General features: G+C 36.3%; 1 protein-coding gene across 4 annotated transcripts in view; it reads right to left on the reverse strand.

The window, feature by feature from the left end:
* PRKG1 (protein kinase cGMP-dependent 1) overlaps window positions 1–27761 on the reverse strand; it is a gene marked incomplete at its 5' end in the record, with an annotated part of 1185104 nt that overhangs the window by 181162 nt on the left and 976181 nt on the right. For all 4 annotated transcript variants that reach the window (XR_014297858.1, XM_082673091.1, XM_082673088.1 and 1 more), the window contains 2 exons: window positions 13656–13750; window positions 22446–22523. Coding sequence is in view for 3 of the 4 variants with exons in the window: in XM_082673091.1 (XP_082529217.1) it covers window positions 13656–13750; window positions 22446–22523 (173 nt within the window). The remainder of the gene's footprint in view (window positions 1–13655; window positions 13751–22445; window positions 22524–27761) is intronic.

Genomic DNA, 27761 nt, shown 5'->3' on the forward strand with positions numbered 1-27761 from the left:
ATGGCCAAAAGACACATGAACAGATGTTCAACATCACTAATCATCAGGGAAATGCAAATGAAAACCACAAGTGAACATCTCATACCTACAAAAATGGTAATCATTAAAAGACAAGAAATAAGTGTTCATGAGGATGTGGAAAAAATGGAACTCTCATGTACTGTTGGGAATGTAAATTGGTAAAATCATTGTGGAAAACAGTATGGAGGTTCCTCAAAAACTTAAAAATAGAAAAAAAAAGAAAAAAAAAGTGGAACTGCCATATGATCCAGCAATTTCATTTCTGGGTATTTACCTAAAGAAAACAAAAACACTAATTGAAAAGATATATGAATCCCAGTGTTCACTGCAGCATTATTTACAGTAGCCAAGATATGGAAGCAACCTGTGTCCTTTGATAGATGAATGGACAAAGAAGATGTGGTATATACATAAAATGGAATATTACTCAGACATAAAAAGAATGAAATTTTGCCATTTGCAACAACATGGATGAATCTGAGGGTATTAGGCTAAGTGAAGTAAGTCAGAGAGAGATTGACAAATACCATATGATCTTACTTACGTGTGGAATCTAAAAACAATACAAACAAACAAACAAAACAAAAACAGACTCATAGATACAGAGAACAAATGGGTAGTTGCCAGAGGAGAGGGGAGTGGGAGGTGAAATAGGTTAAGGGAGTTAAGAGGTACAAACCTCCAGCTATAAAATAAATAATCCATAGAGATATAATATACAGCATAAGGAATATAGTTAATAATATTGTAATAAGTTTCTATGGGGACAAATGGTTACTAGACTTACTGTGGTGATCATTTCAGAATGTATGCAAATGTCAAATCACTGTTTAGTACCCCTAAAACTAAAATACTAGTATGGTACATCAACTATGTTTCAACTTAAAAAAGTATACATGTCTTTTTACCCTACCACCCCATCTCCCTTATCCTGCTCCCTTAAAGAATGGTCTAGAAGGGGATGCTTATGCTCCAGGTGGGCACATTCCCCTGACCCTGAAGACTCCTTTTCCTTTGGAAAGAGGTATAGCAGAGAAAGACCAGAATGGGAACAGCTAAAGCTCAGGACAGAGTAGGGATCCTATTTGCCTGGCCAGTGTTGTGGTGTTTGTGATATATTAGGATATGATGAATGAAAAAACAAATCCAATAGCATAAGTTACAGGTAAAGAAAAGATCTGAATTATGGTAGGAAAATGGATAAAAGAGATAAAGGAATAAGTGTGAGAAATATTGTGGAAAAATAGTCCATAAAACTTGGTGTCAGAATATGAAGGGAGAGCTATGTCATGTCAAGGAGGTGGGGTGGGGCTTGCAGAGGTTGTCTTTAACTTTCACACCTGGGTGACTAGGGAAATGCAGCATTCTTAACAGAGTAACTTGTTTGAAGGGAAAATAATACATTTGAGATAAAGAAAGAAAAAAGCTAGTCAAGACTGCCCTGTCATAGTATTTGCCTATAAGTGTATCCAACTCTGTTCTTAGCAGAGACCCAGAGATCCATGATCCACTCTCTGAATATTGAAATGAATAATAAAATCTATAAATATAAAATATCTCATCAATCACTTAAAGTTATTTCCCATTTCCACAAACATATAGTCTTGCTACTTTAAATAAAATCATTTGGCTAAGCAACTCTTTTCAGGATATTTAGACATTGCTAGAAGGAGAAACTGTAAGACATATTCCAATTCTTACTCACTCTACTTTAGCAAATGGAAAATTAATGAAATTTGTTGTGGCTGGTGACAGAATAATTTATCCAGTCTTCTTTTGAATAAAAATACCAGTTAAAATGGAAATTAATAAAAATAAATATGGTCTGTTGTAGTCTCATGTGTGTGACATCTGGCTTATCCTCAGAGCTCATGAGGTGCACATAGTGAGGGAAGGCATACGCTACCACATAGTAGTATATGGATTGTGGATGTAGGAAGTTAAGAGAGATACAAAATATCAATTGCTTATAGTAAGTAGCAAAGGTTCTAAAACCCATTATTTTCTATCATTTCAATTTCTGATTATTCTGGGGTAGGTTTAAAAATAAAGAAACATACCTTTTATTTCCCCCCATATATTAAGAAAAATATATGATATTAAAAGTTCATAATTTTAAAATTCACAAATTTAAAAGTTAACATCAGGCACATGTTTTACAATTCTTGACTATTTGTGTTTGGTAACACAAATTCAAAAGCCTTAAAGTAAAAAAAAAAAAAAAAAAAAAAAAAAAAATTCATTTCTCCAGGATAGCAAATCCATGTTTCTAAGGGAAAAAAATACATATGGATGGGGGCGGTAGAAAACCGTTATTCTTGTTAAGGAATGTTTGTGGAAAATGTTGCTTTCAAACCAACATGTTTCCCCATATGGGGAGCAGGTTTGCAGCAAAAATGTTGTTAAGTAGACAGTGAGAGAGGCAGTCAGCCATCTGGGTAGCAGGCAACTGTCGTCTACTGATGCCGAGGGCATCACTAAGCTCAAACACTCAGGAATATTCTAGAAAACAGGCGGGCAGCCATTACACCTTATAGGATAAACTCTTAATACCCACAGACCTGTGTTGTGGGATAGTTTTAGAAATGGTTCTACAAGCCACTTAAAGGGAAAAGAGTGATGGATAGGTCCATTTGCTCTAAAATCATTTCAATTGGCAATGGAAAACTAGAGCTTTCCGCCAAGATGAAACCGCAAGTATTTTTATGCTAAGTGAGCCTCAGTCATCTAAATCATGGGGATTGGTAGAGGACAAATGTCTTGAGTGTCTCAGGAGAGTATGAACTATGAGAAAATAGAAAAAAAAAAAAGCAGCTATATGCTTTTCTCCTGGGTACTGTTGTTATACCTAATCTGGATAGGAAAGGGCAACAGTAATAAAATTAAACTCCCAAGCACTGAGAACTCCCTAGGATGTCCATTCTGTTCCCACCTGGTCACTGTTGCATGTAACTGCAGTATGGTCAACTGAAAAGGCAATATATCATGGGACCAAAGGGACTTGAGTTTGAATCCTAGCTTCCTGCTGACTAGCTCTCTGACTTTGTGCACGTCACTTAACCTGAGCCTCAGTTTTCCCACATGCAGAATGGGGCTAATAATGATTGCTGTGAGTATGAAACAGAATAACGTAGGTAAGAGTATTGGCACAGTATCTTGGAGGGCAGGAAATCAGTCTTATTTACCTTTAAATACCTCAGCATCAAACAGTAAATGATACATTTTTGATAAGAGTGACTAGACAAATTTAAGACAGCAACATTAAAGTGCATGCTGTTTAAATTTAAAATCTTGTAGCATAACGAACTGTAGTTGCATATAGGCATACTGGTTTAACTGTCTTAATAAATAGTTTACCTTACATTTCCTAATGTGGAATGTGAGGATCACTACTGCTTCAGATGACTTTAAGCAGTACAATAATAAACACTTTATGTAAAATATATACTTTATTTTGTATATTATTTCTTTATTTAGTATTAAACTTATTTACCTAGATGTATAAATCCATATTTTCAATGACTATTGTTCAGAAAATGGCAGAAGTAGAGAATTAACTCAACAGCTTGGAAACACCCATTTCCTCTTGGAGAAGGCAAGGGTCTTTCCTCTTCCCTAGGTAAAAGCTGATCTGCTTTCTGTCACAATAGATTAGTTGGCATTTTCTAGATTTTATATAAATGGAAGCACACAGTATGTACTCTTTTTTTATCTGGTTTATTTCACTCATCACAATTACTTTGATATGCCTCTATGTTGTTGAATGTCAATACTTTGCTGTTTTTATTGATCAAAAGTACTTCAGTGTATGACTATATGATGATTTGTTTATCCATTCATCTGTTGACACACATTTGGGTTGTTTCAAGTGTGGGGATATTACAAATAAAGCTGTCATGAACATTTGTGGACAAGTCTTTTCATGGATATAAGCTTTCAGGTTTCATATAAATAGCTAGGAATGGGATGGATGAATAATGTGGCAGGTAATAGGTTTAACTTTTTAAGAAGCTGCAAAACTGTTTTCAAAAGTGTTGGTTCCATTTTCGTCACTGCCCTCCCAGCAGTATACGAAAGTTCTACTTGTTCCACATCCTCTCCACCATCTTCTAAATTTTAGCCATTCCAATGTACATTGTGGCTTTAATTTGCATTACCCTAAGGACAAATCGTGGTGAGCAGATGTTCATGTGCTTATTTGTGGTCAGTTTCTCTTTACTGATGAAATGTCTCTCCAAATCATTTGCCTATTTAAAAATTGGGTTGTTTCCTAATTATTGAGATTTGAGATTTCTTTATATAGTCTGCAATTAAGCCTTTTTTGTATATGTGATTTGCAAATATTTTCTCTCAGTCTGTGAAGAAAACATATTTTATTTTCATACTCCTGATAGTGTTTTTGAAAGAACAGAATTTTATAATTTTAATGAAGTATATTTTTTTCTTTTATGGATTACATTTAGGTAGTGTGTGTGTATGTGTACATATGTGTGTGTGTGTATACATATATATACATATATATATATACACACATATATATTCTTTGCCTAACCAAAGTTCACAAAATTTATCTCCTATATTTTTTTCCTAAAGATTTTATACTTATGGTTTCACATTGAGGTCTATGATAAATTTTAAGTTAATTTTTGTATATCGTGCAAGGTATAGATCCAAGTTTTAAAAAAAATTTAATGGATGTTTAGTTGTTTCAGCACCATTTATGGAAAATGGTGAACTGAACTGTCTTTGAACTGCCGTTGAGAATCAATTGACAAATGCTATGGACTGAACTGTGTGCCCCACTACCACCGATGCGTATGATGCAGCCCTACTCCCCAGTATGATGGTATTTAGAGATGGAGCCTTTGGGAGATACCTAGGTTTAGATGGGGTCATAAGTGTGGGATGGAGCCTTTGGGAGATAACTAGGTTTAGATGGGGCCATAAGGGTGGGGCCCTTATGATGGAATTAGTGCCCTTATAAGAAGTGACACCAGAAAGCTTGCACTCTCTCTCTCCATGTGCTCATGCTGAGAAATGGCCATGTGAGCACACAGCAAGAAAGCAGCCATATGCAAGCCATGAAGTGAGTCCTCACCAGAACCCAACCATGTAGGCACCCTGATCTCAGACTTCCAACCTCCACAACTGTGAGAAAATAAGCTTCTGTTGTTGAAGCCACCCACTGTATGATATTTTGTTATGGCAGCCCAAGCTGACTAAGCCAGCAATATATGTGTGGTTGATTTTGGAACTCTTTATTCTGTTCCTCAGATCCGTTTGCCTATGTTGACATCAATACCACACTGCCTTAAGTATTGTGGCTTTAAAATAAGTCTCAAGGTCTAGTAGGTTTAATCTTTTAAATTTCTTCTTTTCAAAATTCTTTTGACTACTCTAGGTCCCTTAAGTTTCCATATGAATTTTAAAATCAATTTCTACAAAAAAGCTTGCTGGGATTTTGACTGGGATTTCACTGCATGTGTAGATCAATTGAGGAGAACAATATTGAGTCTTATGATGCATGAAAATGTTGTAACAAATAGAGTATATCTCAAAATTTCTCTTGGAAATGTTATATAGCTTTCAGTATACAGGTTTTATTTATCTTTTGTCAAATTTATCTCCAATTACTTCATAATTTTAAAGCTATTATAAATGGTACTTTTTCAATTTTTGATTGTTTGTTGCTTGATTAAATTATGGATACCTATATGATTATTTATTGACATATTTGAACATGGCCCTGGGAAGGGGTGGTGAACTTGAAGCCCCTTAAATACTACTTGAAATGTCCTGGAACATGGGTTGAGACAACTATCACATAGCATATTTTCTGAAAGATCTCCCACTCCCATTTCATTGTATGAATGAGGAATGAGAACAATGTGAAGCCAAATACAGCTGGAAATGCTTGTTTCATATGGATACAGTCTCAATCAGAATACATTAGTAAATGTTACCTTCAAAGATAATTTTTGGATATTCAGATGGTTTTAAAACATTTTTTTCACTCATCACAAGTGATTAGTGTAATGACAATGAATCTAATTAAAATCTTTGTTGCCTGTCCAAAGTATACTTAATAGCAAGTATTTTTTCTTCTATACTGTATGAAGGAAGAATTAAGAAGCAATCATTTAGACTTAGAAAGAATAAAAATGACAGACACAAAATACTAGCCAAGTTCATTAACAAGGAAATTAGCTTCAAATGAAATATTTTTATATCTGTTTTTGAAGAGATTTTCAAATTTACATTACATTTTCTTATCTTACGGCACCTGAAGGAAATTATCTGTCTGAATGACCCATGTTGGAGAATAACAATGAGGAACTGAATTGTTTTCTAAGTAGCTCAATTTCTACCACTGAAATGATCTTGTATTTAAGACAGCAGGGATAAAGAAAATATTTTATGGAAAAATACTAAGACTCTGTGATGTTCCCCAACCATCTACAAAAATCTGATCCCTTTTATATAAACAATCATTCAGGTAAGCAGGCCCAAAGCCTTCCTCCAGAAGAGAAGTCCTCTCTTATAACTCCTCTTGCATTTAACAGATTGTTTTTTAAAGACAACCAATTTCCTAATGTATTTAAAACTAATGTATCTTGGGTTACTGATCAGTTACTGACAATTATAAAAGCTAAATCAACTTCTAGTGATATATCTGAGTCTACAGTGCACACTAAAACATTAACAAGATTATCAAGTAAATTCAAACAACAACAAAAATTGTTTTCTACAGCTAACTTTACATTCCAGGTAAAGGTATTCTTTGGAGAAGTCCAGAGAGCATGTGCTCAAATTTTGTTGATTAAATTAAATTCAGTGTGTGTGTGTGTGTGTGTGTGTGTGTGTGTGTGTGTGTGTGTGTGTGTGTGTAGGCTAGGCCAGAGGTGTTCTCATACTACTATCTGTAATTTAGGATGTGTGTGTAGGAGGGAGTTGTGAATATGTGGGGGGGGATGTATAATTATATTTTGTATGCAATATAGCTTCTTCAAAACAAAGATATGATTTCCATAAATCTTCTGATGAGTTCCTTGACATCAGAGCTCAATTAGGCATTGTAGCCTGGACATCTTTATGTTAAGAGAGGAGAGAATATGTCCATATCATAAGTGCCTACAGAACAACAGGTCAGCTTCTACATGCCTACACATTTGGGTTCTGTGCTGTGCTGGACTCCCAGGTTCTTACATCGCAGTTGGGGCTTGTTGTGAGTTTAGTTATTCATCCATGCCAGGAGGAACTGTAATCATAAAAGATGATTCAAATGACAAATGCCTAATAGCAAAATACCTCATCAGGATTATGATGACATAAAAAATATCTTAGTATGACTAGAATATAGATCACGAAGGAGGCACATGGGTGATGAGACTGCAGTAGTAATATGGGAACATCTCACAACAAGGAGTGCCACAGACAGCCTTTGAGAAGGAAAATGATCTGAGGCTGGTTGTTTCAGAGACAGTTATGGATTGAATTGTGTCCCCTCAAAAGCTATGTCAACATCCTAAGCCCCCAGACCCGTGAACATGACCTTATTTGGAAATAGGGTCTTTGCAGACATAATTGAGTTAAGATGATGTTATACTGAAATAGGGTAGGCCCTAAATGCAATGACTGGTATCCTTACAAGGAGAGAGAGATTTTGATACAGAGACACAAACAGAGGGGAGACAGTCATGTGAAGAAGGAGACGGAAATTGGAATGATGAAGCTACCAGCCAAACCTATCAAGGATTGCTGGAAGCCTCCAGAAGCCAGGAGAGAGACATAGGACAGATTCTTCCCTAGAGCTTTCAGAGGACACATGGCCACGGTGACACCCTGAGTTTGAACTTCTAGTCTGCAGAGTTATTTCACAATAATTTCTGTTGTTTTAAGACACTCAGTTTGTGATAATTTATCATGGCCACCTAGAAACTAATACCGTGAACTTATCATAGTGTGTGGAATGGGAGAGAGGTGAGCAAGACTGGACACAGAATGACCAATTAGAAGGACCAACAGTGAAATCCAGAAGACAGAGCATTAATCAGAGCTAATCAGAACAGTGGCAGTGAGCATGGCAAGACATAGGCGATGCTGAGAGTTATTTAGAAGGTAGAATCCATAGGATTAGTTATCAGCGATTAGGGAATTTTAGGAAAGAAAAAGACTCAGATAATTTCCAAATGTCTGGTTTGAGAAACATTTAGTGCCATAGGGATCACTTGAAAGGAAGACACTTGGCTGGGGGTAGAGAGAAAAATAAATTTAGCTTTGTCTTAGTGCCATTTGAAGTAACTAAGTGATGTGTAAGTGGACTTGCCTAACAGGAAACTGGGTCTGGAATTCAGGAAAAAGTTTTGGGACGACATATAGATATAATAATGATGCTATGACACTTCATGATTCTCCCATAATATCATTTAGCACTCTTTATTTTAATTTCCTGTTTATCTGTAAATCCTCAGCAAGGAAGCAAGCTGAGACCAGAGAATTGAGGGAACTACTTCTTTTGAGAACACTGCTCTCCTCAACAGACCAACCTCAGATGTCCCTACTTGTCCCATCTTATGGATGAAGGAGGGATACTAATAAAGCAATTCTAGCTCTTCCCAGTCAGTTGTGTAAAAAGAAGCTGGCCCTAAGTACTGACAGATTTTGGGCTTTGGACCTTAGCCATAAATCCAGGACAACAGGGAAAAAATCCCACTAGACATTCTGTTACATTTTACATAGATAATCCATTATAATCCTCATAAGAATAATCTTCACTAAAACCATATTAATTATAATCCTCACTACAAAAGACAAAGAAACAAAAGAAGAAAAACCCTAAAAGTCTCAGGTGCAAGAAATAGAGAGGAGTCCTAAGGTTAGAGAAATGAGCTGGAGCTTGGCAGGAGAGCTCATGAAGGGCGGGTGAACAAGTCCTGCTATGACCCTATCAAGACAGCAGCTGGCCTGTCCCTAGGTTCTTCAGAACTTTTTTTTTTTTTTTTTTTTTTTTTTTTTTTAACGTAGGGGCAGGACAGGAGTAAAGACACAGAATGTAGAGCATGGACTTGAGGGGACGGGGAGGGGGAAGGGCAAGCTGGGACGAAGTGAGAGAGTGGCATGGACTTATATATACTACCAAGTGTAAAACAGATAGCTAGTGGGAAGCAGCCGCATAGCACAGGGAGATCAGCTAGGTGCTTTGTGCCCACCTAGAGGGGTGGGATAGGAAGGGTGGGAGGGAGACACAAGAGGGAGGGGATTGAATTGTGTCCTCTATACATATATGTATAGCTGATTCACTTTGTTATAAAGCAGAAACTAACACACCATTGTAAAGCAGTTATACTCAAAAAAAGATGTTAAAAAAAAAAAAAAGCAGCTGGGACGGAGCCGTTTATAAGTCCTAGAGTATTTCTTCACACAAAACACAAGTTTTGGAAATAACTCTCTATATTGTCCCAGGTAAGCATCACAGAGGTTTTCCCTGAGAGAAACAGAAACCCAAGCCTTGCAACTGAGATCTGAATTCTTTCTTTCCTATCTTTATGGTACAGGGACAGGATGGTGATAGTGGGAGAGACAGAAAGTACTTGGGGAGGATAAAAAAGAGGCTTGAATTGTATCTATAATATTTGATTTCCAAATAAATAAATGAGTATTAATAAGATTCAAATATTGCAACATATTAAAATGTTGTATCCAGTATTTGTTATATGATTTTATGTGCTATCATTTTACTAATTAAAAAAAATAAACAGGTTAAAAAATGTTAATTAACTTGCCCAGATCACAGTCCATGAGAGGAGAAACTATGGAAATATAGACTTCTAATACCAAACTCTGTTAAACTGACTCGGCTTATTCATTTTTGCATTAACAAGGAAGGGCCTAACATGTGGCCATGGTGTTCAGAATGATAGACAACAGCTGGGATAATTCCTGGAGGGAGGGGCCCTGCTGACAGAGGTCTGCTATCAAATGCCACCATTCAACAGGGTGGCCCAGGGCTGCATTTGGCACGTGACCTAAGGAAACTTAGAGATCATCTACTTCAACTGGGTCAGTTTACAAATTCAGTAACAGACCCAGAGAGATTAACTGGCTGGCTTAGTGAGTGGATAATTCAAAATTTAATGCTATGTCAATTATACCAGGTGCTCTAAACTGTAGTCAATAAGTAGCAGAACAGTCTTGGGAATGGGAATGATGATGATGATAGATAAAAATAAACATGATGGTGGTGGTGATGATAGCAGCTAACGTTTTTGAGCACTAATCTAAATTCTAGGTACTCACCTGAATGCTTTGTAAGTATCCCCTTGATTATTCCTCACAACAGCCCAAAAAGTTAGGTACAATCATCATCTCCATTCAGATCAAAGGAGAGCCTCTCAGGGGCTCATAATCTGTAAATTACAGAGTAGATCCCAACCTAGGCAGTCTGACTTCTGTGCTGGAACTCTTAACCATATGCTGTGCTAAAGACTCAAACATTAGGGGAAGGGGGAGGGAGCAAGTGGGAGCTCAATCCCATCTCTCTCAGGTTCAACTTGGGCTTATATATTTCCCATTACTACAGATGTGAGGTGTGTATTTGGCTTAGAATTTGACATTATCTGACGCCAATATGAATTCTACATGGTGTCAAGTCAGGTAGAGCTCTTGAAGAAATGGTATGTTAGAGTGTAGATGGATTGACTCATGAATTATTGGATTAAACCTGAAGTAAATTCCCTAAACACAACTTTAGTTTTCCTGTATATAAAGGAGTACTTCTGAAAAGAGTAAAACATTTTGCCCTCTCTCTGGTGTGGAAAAACCATTATCACAGCAAAAAAAGAATGCTTAAGCCAACAATACTGAATAATTCGTTTCATGTCAACCAAAAAAATTGAAAGCAATAAATAAACCAAATTTTTCTAGTAATGAGATGCTATTGGTTAGTGAATGTTAATAATGTAGATTATAGGATAGTTAGATTTATGACTACCATCTCCTTCCAACAAGGAAATGAATCTTGTTAATTCTAGAGGCAGAACTACATAGTGGAGTTCTGGAGTTTGGTTACTGAGGTCACATTTCAGCTGTCATTCAATTATATACTGTGTGTGTTTAATCAATACTAGTATTACGCACCCTCAAATTTAAAAAGAATGGTCAAGGATTGATTTCAATATTATCAATCTGTCAATATTTTAATGATCTGCTGAACATCCTCAGGAAAATAAAACAAAAATTCCCAGTACATATAAATTTTATTTGTGAGAAAACAACAATCTGAAATGCCGTGTTATGTCCACACAGAGAATGCTGACTATAAAATTTGTCTTCCAAGGATAAAAATCGTAAGGTCCAAAGAAGCATAGCTATTATTACTCACAAGGATATACATGGTTGCTCAAAAGACTTTATATCCTACAGCTACATACATTTTTAAGTTATTTGTAGGGAAACAAGTGAAACAAATCAATCTGATTTGTGAAAGGTCAGAATTTCTTGTGTGAAACATTGAAATTCAAAGAAAAGATCAAAAAAAGAACACAGAGACACACAGTGAAAAACAGGTTAGTGACTAGAACAGCAAAACATTAAAATGTCAAAAAATAATCAAAACAAGCAAATAACAAGGCTAAAACTAACAGGCTTCCTTTGTTGGAATCTAGTTACAGAGTTTTAAAGAGGCACATCTATTGATATAAATCACAAAATGGCAGCTCACAGGTAAAATCGTGTGCAGAAGTGTTTTCTAGCAGAGCTTTTTTTTTTTAAATCAAGTTACAAATTCACATATCTTTTTCAGAACCCAGTTTTTTCTGTGTTTCTTAAAAAAAAAAAAAAAACAGCATAGCAATGAGCTGTAGCTCAGTAATTGATGTGCTTAACTGTATAAGTCTTTCTAGTTTGCCACCAGTTTTACTCACCTTATTTTTACTCATTGACATTGGGTTGGCCAAGAAGTTCTTTTGGGTTTTTCTGTAACGTTATGGAAAAACCTGAACATTCTGGCCAACCCAATACATTACCAGCCTGCCCCCTGTAGTCAGGTGAGTTCATAAGCCCTTATGCACCATCAAACTAACTCAAGTCATGAAAGTGATCAATTGCAAGATTGGGGATAATCAGGGAGCTTCATTTGTTCACTCACTCATTTGTTCATTCAACAAATACACGTTGATTTCAAAAGTGCCAGATACTGAGCTCAAATCAGCATATAAGTATTTGGGATTTCTTTGCATCAAGATAATAGGCAGACACAGATCTGGATGTGTACCAAGATGTATGTGATAGAGCTGAGGATAAAACAATGGTGAATTTTAGGAAATGAAATAAGAAATTCTAAAAAGTGCTAACAATTCGCTAATAATTGCAAGGGTCTCAAAGGATGGGGATTCTAAAGAAGGAAGGGTGGTCAACAGTGCTGAGCAGTGATGTTAAATGAAGACAGAAAAGAAAGACAATTCTATGATGTAAGTAGCAAATCCCTGGTGATGTTTAAGAGGGCACACATAGAGTAGGCTGATAAAGCCAGGTTGAGTGGTGAGAAGATAAGCATAAAGGGCATGAGAAAGAGGGATGGAGGGAGGTTGGGGGGTAGGTATGATGGAAAATGGTGAGGGTGGGGTGAAGAGAAGGCCAGTGAAGAGGACTGAATATGTGCAAAAGAGAGATTTGGCACCAGACAGTTCACAAGAATAACCATATGCTAGAATGAATTCAATCTAGATGTAATACCATTAACTTAAATTTTGATATCAGAGCAAAATTTAGTAACTTTTCTATAAACCATATCCCCAAGTTCACTTCCTGGGACACATTCTGGGAAGGTGTTTTCACTCTAAACCTTTCTTTAGTTAGCACCAAAATTCACTGACAATAAGCTACAAAAGAAAATCTGTCAATTCTCAATTACGTTTTATTTTCTGGTGTTCCACTTGTGATCTCAATCAGAAATGACTGAAATGTTTCTGGTTCTTAGGCTCTGCTGGAAATGACATTTTCCACAGAGGCATCTAATCTTGGACCAATGAAATCAGGTGATGTTATTCTCCAGAATCCTCTACATATATAATAATCAAGAGAGAAAGATTAAAGTACAAATGGTATGTAAAATGCCTTTTGAGCTCACCCACAGCGAAGCTGGATGTGATTTACCTTCACCTGCACCTCATCTTCCACCTCCACTACCGTAGCTAGTGATGAAAACCGCCACCCAGAGGTGAATCCCAGAAAGGCTTCATTGCCTTTTGATGTATTGTTTGTACAATCAGGTTTGGAGACGTCAAAATTCTCAGCCAATCATCTTCCTATGATTCCGAGTAAAACTGTCATACAAAATAAACTTAGGAGAGACTTCTCCCTCTCTTTTAGAGTCTTTGTAGAGATTATAATTAAGGAGAATTTTTCCTATTGATATAAAATTATATAAAATGATTGATTACAGATGTTAACCGCTCAATTCCACAGCCTACCCAAATAGATTCTAAGTCCAGCTGGAAATAAATAAAATTGATCGTCAAGGGTCTGTGTCGGACGGTAGAATAAGCACTAAACACCCTATTGTGCTAGAAGCTTAATATGTAAGACAAATTTATGTAGCATTCAACCAAAATCTTTGTAACATGTGATCTACTTACCCCTGCAAGGCTTTCTCTCCAAACCAATCTCCTTTTCCTAAGGTTCTAAGAAAGACTGGGTCTTCACTTGGCGAGTCTTCACGAGTGACATTTACCTAGAAAGAGAAACAATGAAAGCCTGTATCCACGGCATACACACTGGATGATCAAATAAACACTGGTTAAAGATGTTCGTTCCATTTCTTATTTTTTTTTTTAAACTTATTTTCATGAAGAGAAAAAGTACATTACCACTAAAGGGGACAAAGAATAATATCGCAACTTCACATGCACCCCAAGAAGTAATCTCCATGTATTTTGTTATGCTTTCAAGTTGTTGTCAAGAAATATTATTCAGAAATTCGAATTTCACTCAAATCTTCACTATTCCCACTTCCAACTTTCTATGAGGCAATCACTATGATGGATTTAGTAGTGTTCCTCCAGTCTTTTTTTATGTGTTTATATGCATGTGTTTTAAAAATATATGAATAGCATAATACAGTATGAATTATTCTGCGACTTACATTTTTTCTCTTATCATTATTTTATTTATTCCATGCTATTATATATAAATCTAGTTCATTCATTTTAATGTTTTAGTGTCTCCTTTCATCCTATATTTATCAATTTCCTTGCAGATGGACGTTTATACTGTCTCCATTTTTTGGCTTCACTTAACATCTTTCTATACACCTCTCTACATGGACATCCCAGTTTCACTAGGACATGCCTATCTCTTTGCCAAGAAGAAGCCAGCCTTCATTCAAAGGCCAGTCACATTTCCATGAAGACTTCCTGCAGGTCTCTACCTGACTACTGTCCTCATGATCCATGTTTCATTCAGCAGGAGTTCTTTTTTTGAAGATATATGAATTACATATGTGTCTTTATTTTACCATAATGAATAGTATGCTCTTCAAAGAAATGGGCATTTCTTCGATATTCTCTGTAATTTATAGTAAGTACTCAATAAAGAGTAGTAAACTGCACGAACAGAAAAGCTTCATTACTAACAAGGTATCTCCGCCCATATAGGACTTGGGAGTTGGGTGATAGTCCATTGAAAGCAAGTAATAATGTATTTGTTGAATGAAGACATAAATGTAGTAAATTGTACCTTTGTGTTAATTCACTTCCCCCTAAAGTTCTACAAATATAATACTGGCTACGTGTCATTTAAAAAGTTTAAATAGTTAAAATTCACCTACCTGGAAAATGTAATGAAGTAGAAAAACTAATTTCTTGAGACAATGCCAGACACTTAAACACATTTAAAAATACTATGCTTCAGGTTTCTGAACTTAGAGACTGGATGTCAAAGACCAGAATTTTTATAAGTGTTAAAAAGGTCTATGCAAGGTGGAGGGAATTCAATTATTACTCTCCACTGACCCATTTGATTACTCCTCCACATGGTGTTTCAAAAGCATGGAAATGCAGTTTTTAACACTTAACCACTGAGCTATATAAGAGAGATACTCATATGCATACTGATGAGGCTTTCACAGATGTGAATGGAAATATACTAGCCCAGTGGTTCTCAAACTGTGTGTGTGTGTGTGTGGTGGGGAGAGGGGGGCGTGCAGTCTTGTTTAAAATAAAGGTTACTGAACTCTTATTCCTGAGGTTTTGATTGAATGGGTTTGGGAAACCTGCATTTCAAAAGATTAATGTGGGTGATTTAGATGCAAGTGTTCTACAGACCAACCTTTGACAAACACTGATACACTGTTTCATTCAGTGATCCAGGAGGACTGTTTCATTTCTGAACCTCAGTTTTCTTATCTGCACAATGAGACAACTCAACAAAATTACTTCTGTCAGTCCTCCTGGCTGATAAAAAAAAGTCAATGATTAATTTAACTATAAGTTAAGCTCATTAATTCAAATTAGATATAGGGATACATATAACTGTACATTTGCCATTTGGGTAACAAAAAAGATTATAAACTCAAAATGGCAGATTTACGTAAGCCATGGAGAAATTTGGGAGCGTTTTGAAATGTTCTTAAAAAATATGTTACTGAAATGCAGTAAGAGACATAAAAAACGGGTCACCTACGGAATAAATCACATTCTGCTTATATGATAAATATGAGGAAAAATCTATCTCCTATAGTTCATATATGTGAAAAAACAAGCAGCTCAAAGAGCAAGAATAAAAGTTCTCCTTTAAAGTTGTAGTTTCCACAGTTTTTCTTTATATATATAATGAATCATACTAAATATGCACAGACACCAGTCATGGACATTTGCATCTTTAATTCTAAAAAAAAAAATTCAAGGTAGAAAAAGTTATATATACAGATATAGCTTCTCTAACCTTGACCTGTATACATAGTCTTTTTACCTACACCATAAAGTACTTTATGATCCACAATGCTGTGGAAGGGAACTAGCTATGGAGCCTTAAAGGTAATATTTAGTCTATTTGAACCCATGACCCCACCACCTTGCCTGAAAAATGGGAGGGATATCTCATATGGATGTACTTGTGTGCTATGTGTGAATTAAATGAGAACGTCAATGAAAAGCATCCTCTTAATTTTGAGTGCCCCCCAAAGTTTTTTTTTTCCCCCTTATTTTCCCCTTTGTTCCATTTCTCTCACTTCCTACTTCAGAAATTCCATGCATTTGATTGCAATTATCCCAAATCTCTACCATTGCTCTTGTTGCCATAAAATGCTATTTAGAACTTTAGCTACTTTTAGTTCCAGGTAGATAAAAGAGAAGGTGTTTATTTTTAAAATCCTTTTACTTGTCTATATATTAATTTTTCTATAAAGTATATTCATGGTATTATAATTTTAAGATTTGGAACTATTTTTAAAATTATATATATATATATAATTTTTAAAATTAAGAATCAAAATAGAAATTAGATATTTTAAATGGGACACATAAAATTAATCTTTAATACCAAAATCTTCAATAAACAATATCAATGTGCTCAACCAACATGTTTAACCAAAAATAATTCAAAAACAAAATAAAATGTTTTAGTACAGATTCAACAGGTTTTATAAGCAAAGCAATGTTTGTTGTAAAAAACATGGAAATCAGAGATTTGTGGGGCAGACCCAGCTGGAGAATAGGGTTGTCAGGTGAGCATTTTCCTACCTGTGTAGTTAATAGATTATAAAAATGAGGAGTTCCCAAATCAAACCATCTCCCTTTTCAAATAATGTTCTACACACATTGCTCAAATATTGGCCCTGTTATTCTAAAAAAACACAAATGTTCCCTAATGTAGAAAAACACTTTCAGGAGCTGTATCTGATAGTTTGGGGCATCTACAGGGAAAGAATATTTTTCTGAGCTTGACGTTTGCCTGCATTCCTTTAGTCATTACTTAAATTCAGGGTGGCTCAGACCTATGACTCCCCTGAGTCTGGTTTGACAACTGGACCTTTTGCGCAACACAGGAATGAATTAGAATCTCTCTCACCATGTGTCCACTCCCGTGCCCCAAAACATCTCTGGTGAATCTTATGTTCGTGATTCTCTTTCTGGTACTTCTACTTTAATGACTGTGTGTACGTGCACTCACATGCACCTCATTCCATGCATAAATACCATATATTTTCCTGGTTTTAAACTTTATATAAATAATATCATACCGCACATATCCTTCAACTTGTTTCTTTTGATCAGCATTGTATTTGAGATTTATCCAATTCATCCATGTTAATATATGTAGCTGTAGTTCATTTCCTGTTTGTATAATATGCCATTATATGAATATTATATAGTTCATTGATTCTTCTCTATATGTAAATGTGGGCTTCCTCCAGGTTTATTGTTGTTATATACTAGTCTGTTGTGCTATTAACATTACTTATGAACATTTTTGCATGTTTTGTGGTGTCCATGGGTGTTTCACTAGGATCAAAACTTACAAATAAAAACCAAGGTTATAAAGTATACGCATCTTCAATTTTACTAGGTATTGACTCAGTCTTGGTACAAAGATGTCACACCAAATTATATTTCTACCATCGGTGGATGAAAGTTCATATTATACTATATTGTCATCAACACTTGCTATTGTCAGACTTTGATTTTTTGCCAAAAAGGTCAATATCATATGGCATTTCTCTGATTATTAATAAAAGTAGGGTATTTTTCATATTATTTTATGGGCCAGTTATATTTCTTTTTTGTGACTTTTTTGCCTATTTTTCTATTGAATTAATTGTCATTTTTTTATTGATTCATACGACGGTAGTTTAGCTTTTCACTGTATTTATGATGTCTTGCCAAAGCTATTAATTTCAATGTAATCATATGTAACCACATTATCGCTTATTGTTTGTACTTTAAAATTCTCATTTAATAAAATTTTTCCTATCCCAACATGACAGAAGTATTCTCCTAATTGTCTTTTGATTTTTTTTCTAATTTTTTCTTTTGCATTTAGGTCTGGAATTGACCTTATTTGTACAGTGTGAGGTCAGGATCCAATTTCATATATCTCCCTATGGATAACTAATTGTTTTGGAATATGTATTGCCCATGCTCTCCTAACTCAAGTTCCCATAGATCATGGACCTTTATTTGAGCTCACTATTCTCTTATTCTGATATATTTATCTAGTTCTTAGTAGAATTAAGACATTTTCTTCTTTACCTTATAATAAATCTTTATATCTACTGAAGTAATTCTCACCAATATATTCTTCTTCCTTTCAAATGTTTTAGCCATTTTTGTCTTTTGCTCTTCATTCTAGTGTCCTTTTTTCTTTATCATTTAAAAATTTCTTATACAATTTTTAAAGGTTACTTTCCATTTACAGTTATTACAAAATACTGGCTATATTCCCTGTGTTGTACAATACATCCTTCAGCCTATCTTACACCCAATGGTTTGTACCTCCCACTCCCCCTCCCCTACATTGCCCACCCCCGACTTGTTACTAGCTTGTTCTCTATATCTGTGAGTCTGCTTCTTTTTTGTTATATTCACTAGCTTGTTGTATTTTTTAGATTCCACATATGATATCATACAGTATTTATCTTTCTCTGTCTGACTTATGGCAAAATTTCATTCTTTTTATGGCTGAGTAGTATTCCATTGTGTGTGTGTGTGTGTGTGTGTGTGTACATAAATATATATATACACACACAATACACCTTCTTTATCCATTCATCTGTTGATGAACACTTAGGTTGTTTACATGTCTCGGCAATTATAAGTAATTCTGCTATGAACATTGGGGTGCATATATCTTTGTGAATTAATGTTTTGGTTTTTTTCGGATATATACCCAGGAGTAGAATTGCTTTCATACAGTAGTTCTATTTTTAGTTTTTTGAACCTCCATACTGTTTTCCACAGTGGTTGCACCAATTTACACTCCAACCAACAGTGTACAAGGGTTCCCTTTTCTCCTTGCGAGCATTTGTTATTTGTAGACATTTTGATAATAGCCATTCTGACAGGATGTGGCTACTGAGAAGCTGAATATTTTGTTTAATTTAATTTAGTTAATTTTAATTTAGTGACTTGAGACTAATGGCTACCATGATAGGTTGTGAAGATATAGAATAGTTCCATCAACAGAGGAAAAAGTACTGAACAATGCTGATCCAGCTAAGCTTATATTAATTTTAATAATTTATCTGGCTACATAAAAAACTCAAACTAAAATCATACCACCTGTAAATAATTACTGTTTATTTCTTCTTTCCAAACATATCTTTTTCTTGACTTACCACAATGGTTGGGGTGTTTAGTTACACAGTGAACAGAAGTGGGGATAATGTGCTTGTTCGTTCTTGAAATGAAATGATTCATGTTTCACTCTGATATTATATATATATATATATATATATATATATATATATATATATATATAATGTCACACACAAACAAAATTTCCATAAGAGCATACTTCCCATATTCAGCAACACTGAATACTGTGTTAAGCCCATTTGTTTAACCAACATGCTTAAGCCCTTGTGAATTCTAAGCAAAGCCATGTGGTTTTAAGTGGCATTTAATGAACAAGAATTTTTGAAATATTTTTTTCTAATGGTAGCATACAAGATAAGTTAAATAGAATCAGAAAATCAAAATGCTTTTGAATTATTATTGAAACTCTGAAATTTTGTCGACCAATCCTGTTCAATTTTGGTTCCACTTATTTATGGAGACATTTTTTTTTTTGATGCAACACAACTAGAGGGACATAGGCATAAAGTTTTATCAGAGATATTTTTCATGCTTAATTATGAATCTTTGAGGGCTTTATGGTTCACTGTTGGGGGGAACAAGTCAGGTTTCCAGGCAATTGGAATGGACTGATTAAAGTATAAAGAACTAACTCAGCTTCTACCTGAGGCAGAACTAGGTACTCTAGACATCACTGAAGCATTCTGCCCAAGTTTTAGAAAAATCAGTTTGTATAGGTTTAATGGGGAAAAAACAAATATTTCCAAGTTTATTTTATAATGCTTTTCTCTTTGTGTGAATGTGCTTTATAGAAAAAATAAAAACTGTTTTACTCTTAAATAAATGAACTTGAAAAAGGGGAAATCCATCTGTAGTTGTACAGCCCCTGTTGTGTGTCTCTGTCTCACATTTTCTAAGGAAAAGCCAGGGTGGTGGTAACAAAGAAAATATCTTTGTCAGAGTTATCCTTTATAAATTCTTAAAGGTACATGAAAACAAGGTGACATCTGTACACCTAAAACAACACACATAATTTTAGAAAATTTCAATTCTACAACTTATTTGCCTGCTCACCTGAACCTACTCTCATTCTCTTATCATTTTCTATTCCTTCCTATTGGGACTTAAGTGTGTTCACCTTCTGCTTCTTAAAACTTAATATAGTAACTCCAATACATTAATATTAGAATTCATATAATTAACATACTAAATCAATCATATATTATTATATAATTAGTATAATTAAGAGTCATGGCAGCTAAGTTGTATGACCTGAAAAAGAAGGTTAGGAAAAATCTATGCCTGGTCTAAAAAAAAAATCTTGGATGTGTCAAAAAATTCCAATATATTCTTACTACTGCTCTCCCAGAATTCCTACAGTGGTCTGAAATACTGCCAAGGGAATCAGTTCCTCTGGTGTAATATCCATGCTATTTCTATGTATACATATTACAAAACTCATAAAATAGCACCACTAATGCTCCTGTGTTCAGCTGAAACTGGTTACAAACCACAACTTTTTAGGCAGTGCTGGAATTTGCAGTAGTTTGGTAGCCACAAAAGCCTGTCAGAAATTCATCTTAATCGATAAACATATCATTCCATGAGAGCAAAGAATTAGCAATATAATATAAAAAAATAAATCTAGGATTGCCAGGGCAAAAAGCCCCCCTGTGACCAATCAAATAATTTACATCCATTAGGATTTTCAGTTTTCCCTGATTCTTCCATCGATATTAAGAACAAAGCAATAAATGGTAAGCTCTAACAATTTATATATAAACCTCAAAATCTTAACATTTCTTATCCTCTAACATTGGAAAATACAAGGTATAATTTTACCCATAACAGTGGTCAGATGTCATTTCATGTTGCTTTTTAGGAAGCCAGTCCCTTGACTTCTATTTCTATCCCAGGTTTTCTGATATCAGTCAAAAGAACAGGTATGAAAAAGTATAAATATTATTTCCTTCCCTTTAGTGGGATATGCCACTGGTGTAAACATTGACATATGCACATTTAAAATTCACAATTAGTCCAAAGAGAATTCTCTAAAATGTGACCCAACAAAATCTATAATCTTTCAACATATCCTGTTCACTGTGGCTCTGTTAATCTCTCTTGCCTATTTTACATGAGCCATAAAGTCAGTCATATTTGTTAAATTAGAAGAAATAAATTTACTTATTTTTTAAAGTGATAATTATAAAAGTGAAAACTGCCATATAAATCCCCTTGTACCTGCCTTTCCTTCCCGTGTTTTACTTTACTTAGTACTTATAACTTCTTTTTAAGGATCACTTACTGTAAAGCAAAATAAGTTCAAATACATTGCACATAGTGAAATGACACTTAAAAGCAAAAATGATTAAGACTTTACTGTTGAAAGGAATTTAAGGTATTTTTTAGCAATATAACATTAAAGTATTAATCTACATGTCTTCATTTTCCAATTCTCTCAATTTCATATTTGGGTTTTTTTAAATTATTATTTATAATATTAAAAATATGTAAGGAATAAATTATGATTTTTTATTTATGTCCCTGTCTACCCTATATTTACCCCTTCCCCTATACTTAACCACTTCTAATAATTTCTTAGTATCCATTAAATATTTATTTATGAAGATACAATGAAACATGAATATATTTACTTCCTGATTGGCCTCAGAGAGTTAAATAACTCGCCTAGGGAGTACTAAAACTAGGAAGTTTCATAGCTGGATTCAAACTTGGGCCATCTGATTTGAAAGTCCAGATATTTAATTATTACAATATTACTGCTCCTAATGACTGGATGGATTCTTTTTTCCTGTTAAAGATTTTTTTAAGCAACCTTAGTCTTCTCTTTTTTAATTATTATGGAAAATTTTCCATTTATGCAGACATACCAGTGGCATCTAGCATCATGATTATTATACTCTAGAACAAAGGCTGTTCGCTGGTCTTCCAAGTTATACTTTTTCTTTCTTCTTCCACATTTTCAGGAGATACATTCTCAAATATTTCTTTATCAGTTTCAGAAAAGAAAAAAACCTCAAACAGCTCAACACCCTGCACACGTGCTCCTCCACAGGTAGCTGATGAACCCCAGGCCCCCCTTGTGCATCTCCCTCTCATGCTACCAAGGCTTACCTTTCCTTTGCTGATGATAAAGAAGGTGTCCCCTCTTGCACCTTGCCTGATGATATATTCCCCATTTTCATAGTGGGTCTAAAAAACAGAAACAGTAACAGAAAGAAACATTAAGAAAGAAGTAATTTACTAAACAGCTCAACCTCTTCAAATATTAGCTCCTAAGGGATGGAATCACCCTCATGGTGGTGTACCCGAGCTTAGAATCCATCATTACTTAAAAATGAATAATAGTCAGTGAAGACAATAATTACAAAGAAATCTATCCTCCTCACTTTAAAAACTATTTTGTTAGTGCCATTTTTCTGGGTGATTATATTCATATCTTTAAATTCATTCATTTTAACAGATGGATGAAAATATTCTTTTCTCCCATCAACTGAGCATGAAATAAAACAGCAGAACTGATCATTAAACACGTCTTTCTGTATTATCTGTCATTCTCATTCGGTTTTAGTATTCCTGTAGTGACAGAAAAAAAAAAAAGGCTGAGAAAGTACTATGGTATGTAGCATTTCTAAAGATCTTCATTTTGAAACCAAGTTGACTTTTGGTGTGGGTTAGATGGCGCTAGTTCCTTTCTAAGGCACTGCTTCAGGCTTTAATGTCCTGCTGCAGCAATTTAGGTTTGGCCTTGTCAAACAGAATGTCTTTATTTTATGTACTGAATTCTGGTCCAGCATCTGTGAGCTCATAAACCACCAAACAAGGGGCAAAGTAAGGCAAAGTAAAGCAAGAAGATGATCACAGTCAGTGTGTCAGTATTCTGATTCGGGCACAGTGACTAGGTACATTCCTAGGGTAAAGGCTGCTCCTGCAATGAAGAAAAGTAATTTCTATAAGGAGAGGTGGGAGAAAGTATATTGCTGGGTCAGGAGGTATAACAGAAAAATGAGAACTGTGCCATCTGGCCCTATCTTTCTCGGCAGTTTAGCAAGGAAGCCATGTTTTGGAAAGAAAACATTACTCTGTACACTCCTTAGGAAACAGATTCCATGGTTTGCAAACAATACTCACCAGGCCAATGGCTGTGATTTGTCATTATACCTCAACACTCTTAATACTTTATTCACTCTTAAAATTACCTTTCATTAATATTTCATATTAAGAATAGCCATGATTTTCTGGGAATGTAAATTGATACAGCCACTACGGAGAACAGTATGGAGGTTCCTTAAAAAACTAAAAATAGAACTCCCATATGACCCAGCAATCCCACTAGTGGGCATATACCCTGAGAAAACCGTAATTCAAAAAGAGTCATGTACCACAATGTTCACTGCAGCTCTATTTACAATAGCCAGGACATGGAAGCAACCTAGGTGTCCATCGACAGATGAATGGATAAAGATGATGTGGCACATATATACAATGGAATATTACTCAGCCATAAAAAGAAATGAATTGAGTTATTTGTAGTGAGGTGGATGGACCTAGAGTCTGTCATACAGAGTGAAGTTAAGTCAGAAAGAGAAAAACAAATACCATATGCTAACAAACATATATGGAACCTAAAAAGTAAATGGCTCTGATGAACCTAGGGGCAGGACAGGAATAAAGATACAGACATAGAGAATGGACTTGAGGACACAGGGAGGGGAAGGGTAAACTGGGATGAAGTGAGACAGTGGCATTGACATATATACACCACCAAATGTAAAATAGCTAGCTAGTGGGAAGCAGCTGCATAGCACAGGGAGATCAGCTCGGTGCCTTGTGACCACATAGAGGGGTGGGATAGGGAGGGTGGGAGGGAGGCACAAGAGGGAGGGGATATAGGGATATATGTATATGTATAGCTGATTCACTTTGTTATACAGCAGAAACTAACACAACATTGTAAAGCAATTATACTCCAATAAAGATGTTAAAAAAAAAGAATAGCCATGATTTTCTTAATATACCAAGAAAATTAACATACTACCTAATGTTACTTTTTTTTTTACTCTAAAGTAATATATTTTCCTAATAACAAGTTTTTTAAGTAAAAAAGTTCCTCATTTCCCTTTCCCAATCTCAACCATTAGATGGTAAATGCAGTCTGGTGTGTATCTTTCAAGACTTTTTCCTGTGCTTTTAAACATATATATCTATGTGCATACAAACAATTATTTCTAAATAAAAATAAGATCAAATGATGCATATTCTTCAACCGACTTATTTAACAAAATATCTGTGTTCCATTTTCATATCTTGTTGCTTAGAATGCAACACTGGGAAGCAGGTTTGAAAAACAAAATCACAAGAGTCTATTTTCATATATTCATTCAAGAAACATTTCTAAGTGCCTCTGAGTCAGGCCTGGTTACAGGCGCTGATGATACAAGATGAAAAAGATAAAAATCTCATGTTAGCATTGTCACATAGAGCCTTCTTTGATAGTGTTAATGTTGTAAACCTGCACTGTCCGATATAGGAGCCACTAGCCACATGTGGCTACAGAACAGTTGAAATGTGGCCAGCATGACTGAGAAACTGAATTTTTAAATGTATTTAATTTAAATTAGTTTAAGTTTTAATACACACGGCTAGTAGCTATTGTATTGGATAGCACAGGTAGTAGATAAAACTGACAAGAGAAGAACTACAATCTATAGCAGTAGGGGAGGGGGAAGGGTGGAGCGTCTTTCCCACTCATGATGTTTTTTACTTTGTAAATGGAGCTCAATTAGTAAAACTCAGGACCTTTTTCTGCCCTTTTCCTCACTCTGCACCAGAGGAGACAGTGTAATTTATCTGACTGATAAATTTGGAAGTAATCTATATGCTCATCTCAGACTCTCATCACTTCCGGATGAGGGCTGGCATTCTCTGCTGCTTGTCTAGGGGAGGAATCTTCTTCCTAGCACAGTGAAGTCCTGCCCGTCTGGGCGTCTGTGACAGGACAAGTAAGTCGGCCCAAACAGCATCCAGCTTGGAAGCCTGTTTGTCTTTCACTCCTAAGCTACATTCTCTAGCCTAGAGTTTATTAGTGATAATAGTAATATTTTAGTCCCATTTATTTGCCTCCAGTTGAAAATGAATGCACCAAATCTTTCTTCTTTCTTTCTTTTTTTTTAGACTTGAAAGAGCAGTTTATTATTTCTCTTGGGACTGTATGCTAACTAGATGATTCTCTGGCTTCCCATGCTGTCGGCTGGGATAACTGCAAGGCGTAATGCCTCACGCTTGTGGGCACTTGATGCCGGTGCTGGCTGGGGGCACAGCTGGGACTGTCCATGTCTGCTTTTCCCCCACGGGAGCCTCTTTATGGGGCTGCCCAGTCTCCTCCATATCATGGTGGTCTGGGAGTGGGCCAACTTCTTACACGGCACCTGGCTTCCAAGGGTGCAAAAGAAGAAGGTGTCAGGCCTTCCCAAGACCCAGGCCAGGAACAGGCCCCCTATCACTTGTGCTGCTTTCAGTGGGTTCAAGCAGGTCCCTGGGCCAATCCAGGCACAAGGGGAAGGGACTGCACAAACATGTGAACCCCAGGAGATGTGGTGCATCGAGGACTACCAAAACAGTCTGGCACACACCTCAAACTTCAAGTGTATAGAACGGAGCTCCTGGCATCCTTTTTCTAGTCCTGTTTCTCTGCCTTCCCAGTATCAGCAACACCAGCTCCATCTTTCCAGGTGCTTGGGCCAAACACCTTGAAGTCGTCTTTAACCCTTCTATCTCACAGTTCTATCCACAACTGCTCTGTTAGCATGCTGGCTGCTCCACATTCAGAGAATGCCCAGAACTCAACCACACCTCACGTCTGCTGCTATGGCCACCATCTTTTCTTGCCCGGTCCAAGCAGTCACCTTCTACCTGGAGTCTCTGCTCCTGCCTGGCCCTTCAGTGCTTTCCCCACATAGCAGCCTGGCAATTCTGTTAACACACAGTCAGTGCCTGTCCCTTCTCTGCTCACACCCCTGCAGGGGCCCCTAATACACAAGTACAGGGTCCTATAGGGACTTCAGCACACTAACAGCTTCTGTCCTTTTGCTTCACTGACCTCACCTTCCACCCCTCTTCCTCTCATGTCTGTTCTGTTCACACCACTTCCCTTGATATTCCTTGAACATTCAGGCCCAGGCCCACCTCAGGGCCTTTGCACAGGTTCCTCCCTCTGCCTGCAATGTGCCTACACACCAAATATTTATGACTCCTTCCTACCTTTACTCAAGTGTCACTTTCTCAGAGACCTATCCCAGCCTGCCTTTTAAATCTGTTCCTCTCCTCTGTACTTGTGACCCTCCTTGAGTTAGTTTTCTATGTAGCACTTACCATCAACATCTGTCGGGCAGAAGAGACTGCACCCTTGGGAGAGGGAGGAGATCAAAGAAGGACGAATGATGGGAGTGTGGGCAGGATTAGGGGATCAAGCAGTGTTGGAGGTAAAGTGTCAGGGAGCAGGACTGCTGGACCCTGTTCAGAGGTGGAGCCATGTGACATATAAGCTCAACAGGAGCTGGAACTGTGGCTTCTGATAAGGAACATCCACTGCCAAACCCCCTGCCTGGTCTGGAGGGAGCAGAGGAAGAAATACTCTGACTTCTCTCTTCTCCACCCTCTGATCTCCTGCTGGGGCACCCCTTGGCCGAACTTAGCTGGAAGTCATGAGACAAGGGAGCCTTCCCATTCAGGTCAGCTTCTGGGCAGACAGAAGTGCCAGGAAGAGTGAAGTGTTTCAGCCCCACGTTTAACATATCATTCATCTAATCACCTGTCAGCTGTCTCCGCCACGAATGTCAGCCTATGGGGGATTTTTATGTTGTTCCCCGCTGTGCCCCTTGCAGCTATAAGAATGCCTATCTGTGAACTAAATACTTATTGAAAAAATGGTTTAAATTATAAGGATATTTAGTCTCTCATGTAAAAAAAAAGTCCGGAAATTAAGCAATTTCAGGGCTGATCAATTTGTTGGTACAACAAATCCTCCAAACACTCAACTTCTTTCTCTCTTTCATTTATCCTCACTGGGTGGGTCGTTATGGTTCCCAAGATGACTGCCACTGCTCCAGTCATCACAGCTGGGTCAGAAGCAAAAAAGGCAAATTTCTCATCTTCCATTCCTTCTAGGGAAAAGAAATCCCAGCAATCCCTAGCAATCATCCTTTTATGTCTCCTCTGAGTTGCATGCCTGTTCTTAAATGAATGTCTGGCACGATGAATAGAATTATCCCCAATGGTTCTCATTAATCAAGGTCACCCACTAGGGCTGAAAAGAAACCATTTAAATGAAATCAAAGCTCTGGCAGTGGGAAAATAGAAAGGAGGGATTGGGGAGGCACCCAAGAGGGTATTTACTTCATGGACAAACCTGAACAGTCTCTGAAGGATCAG

This window comes from Grampus griseus, assembly GCF_964374135.1.
Source record: "Grampus griseus genome assembly, chromosome: 16".
NCBI lineage: Eukaryota > Metazoa > Chordata > Mammalia > Artiodactyla > Delphinidae > Grampus > Grampus griseus.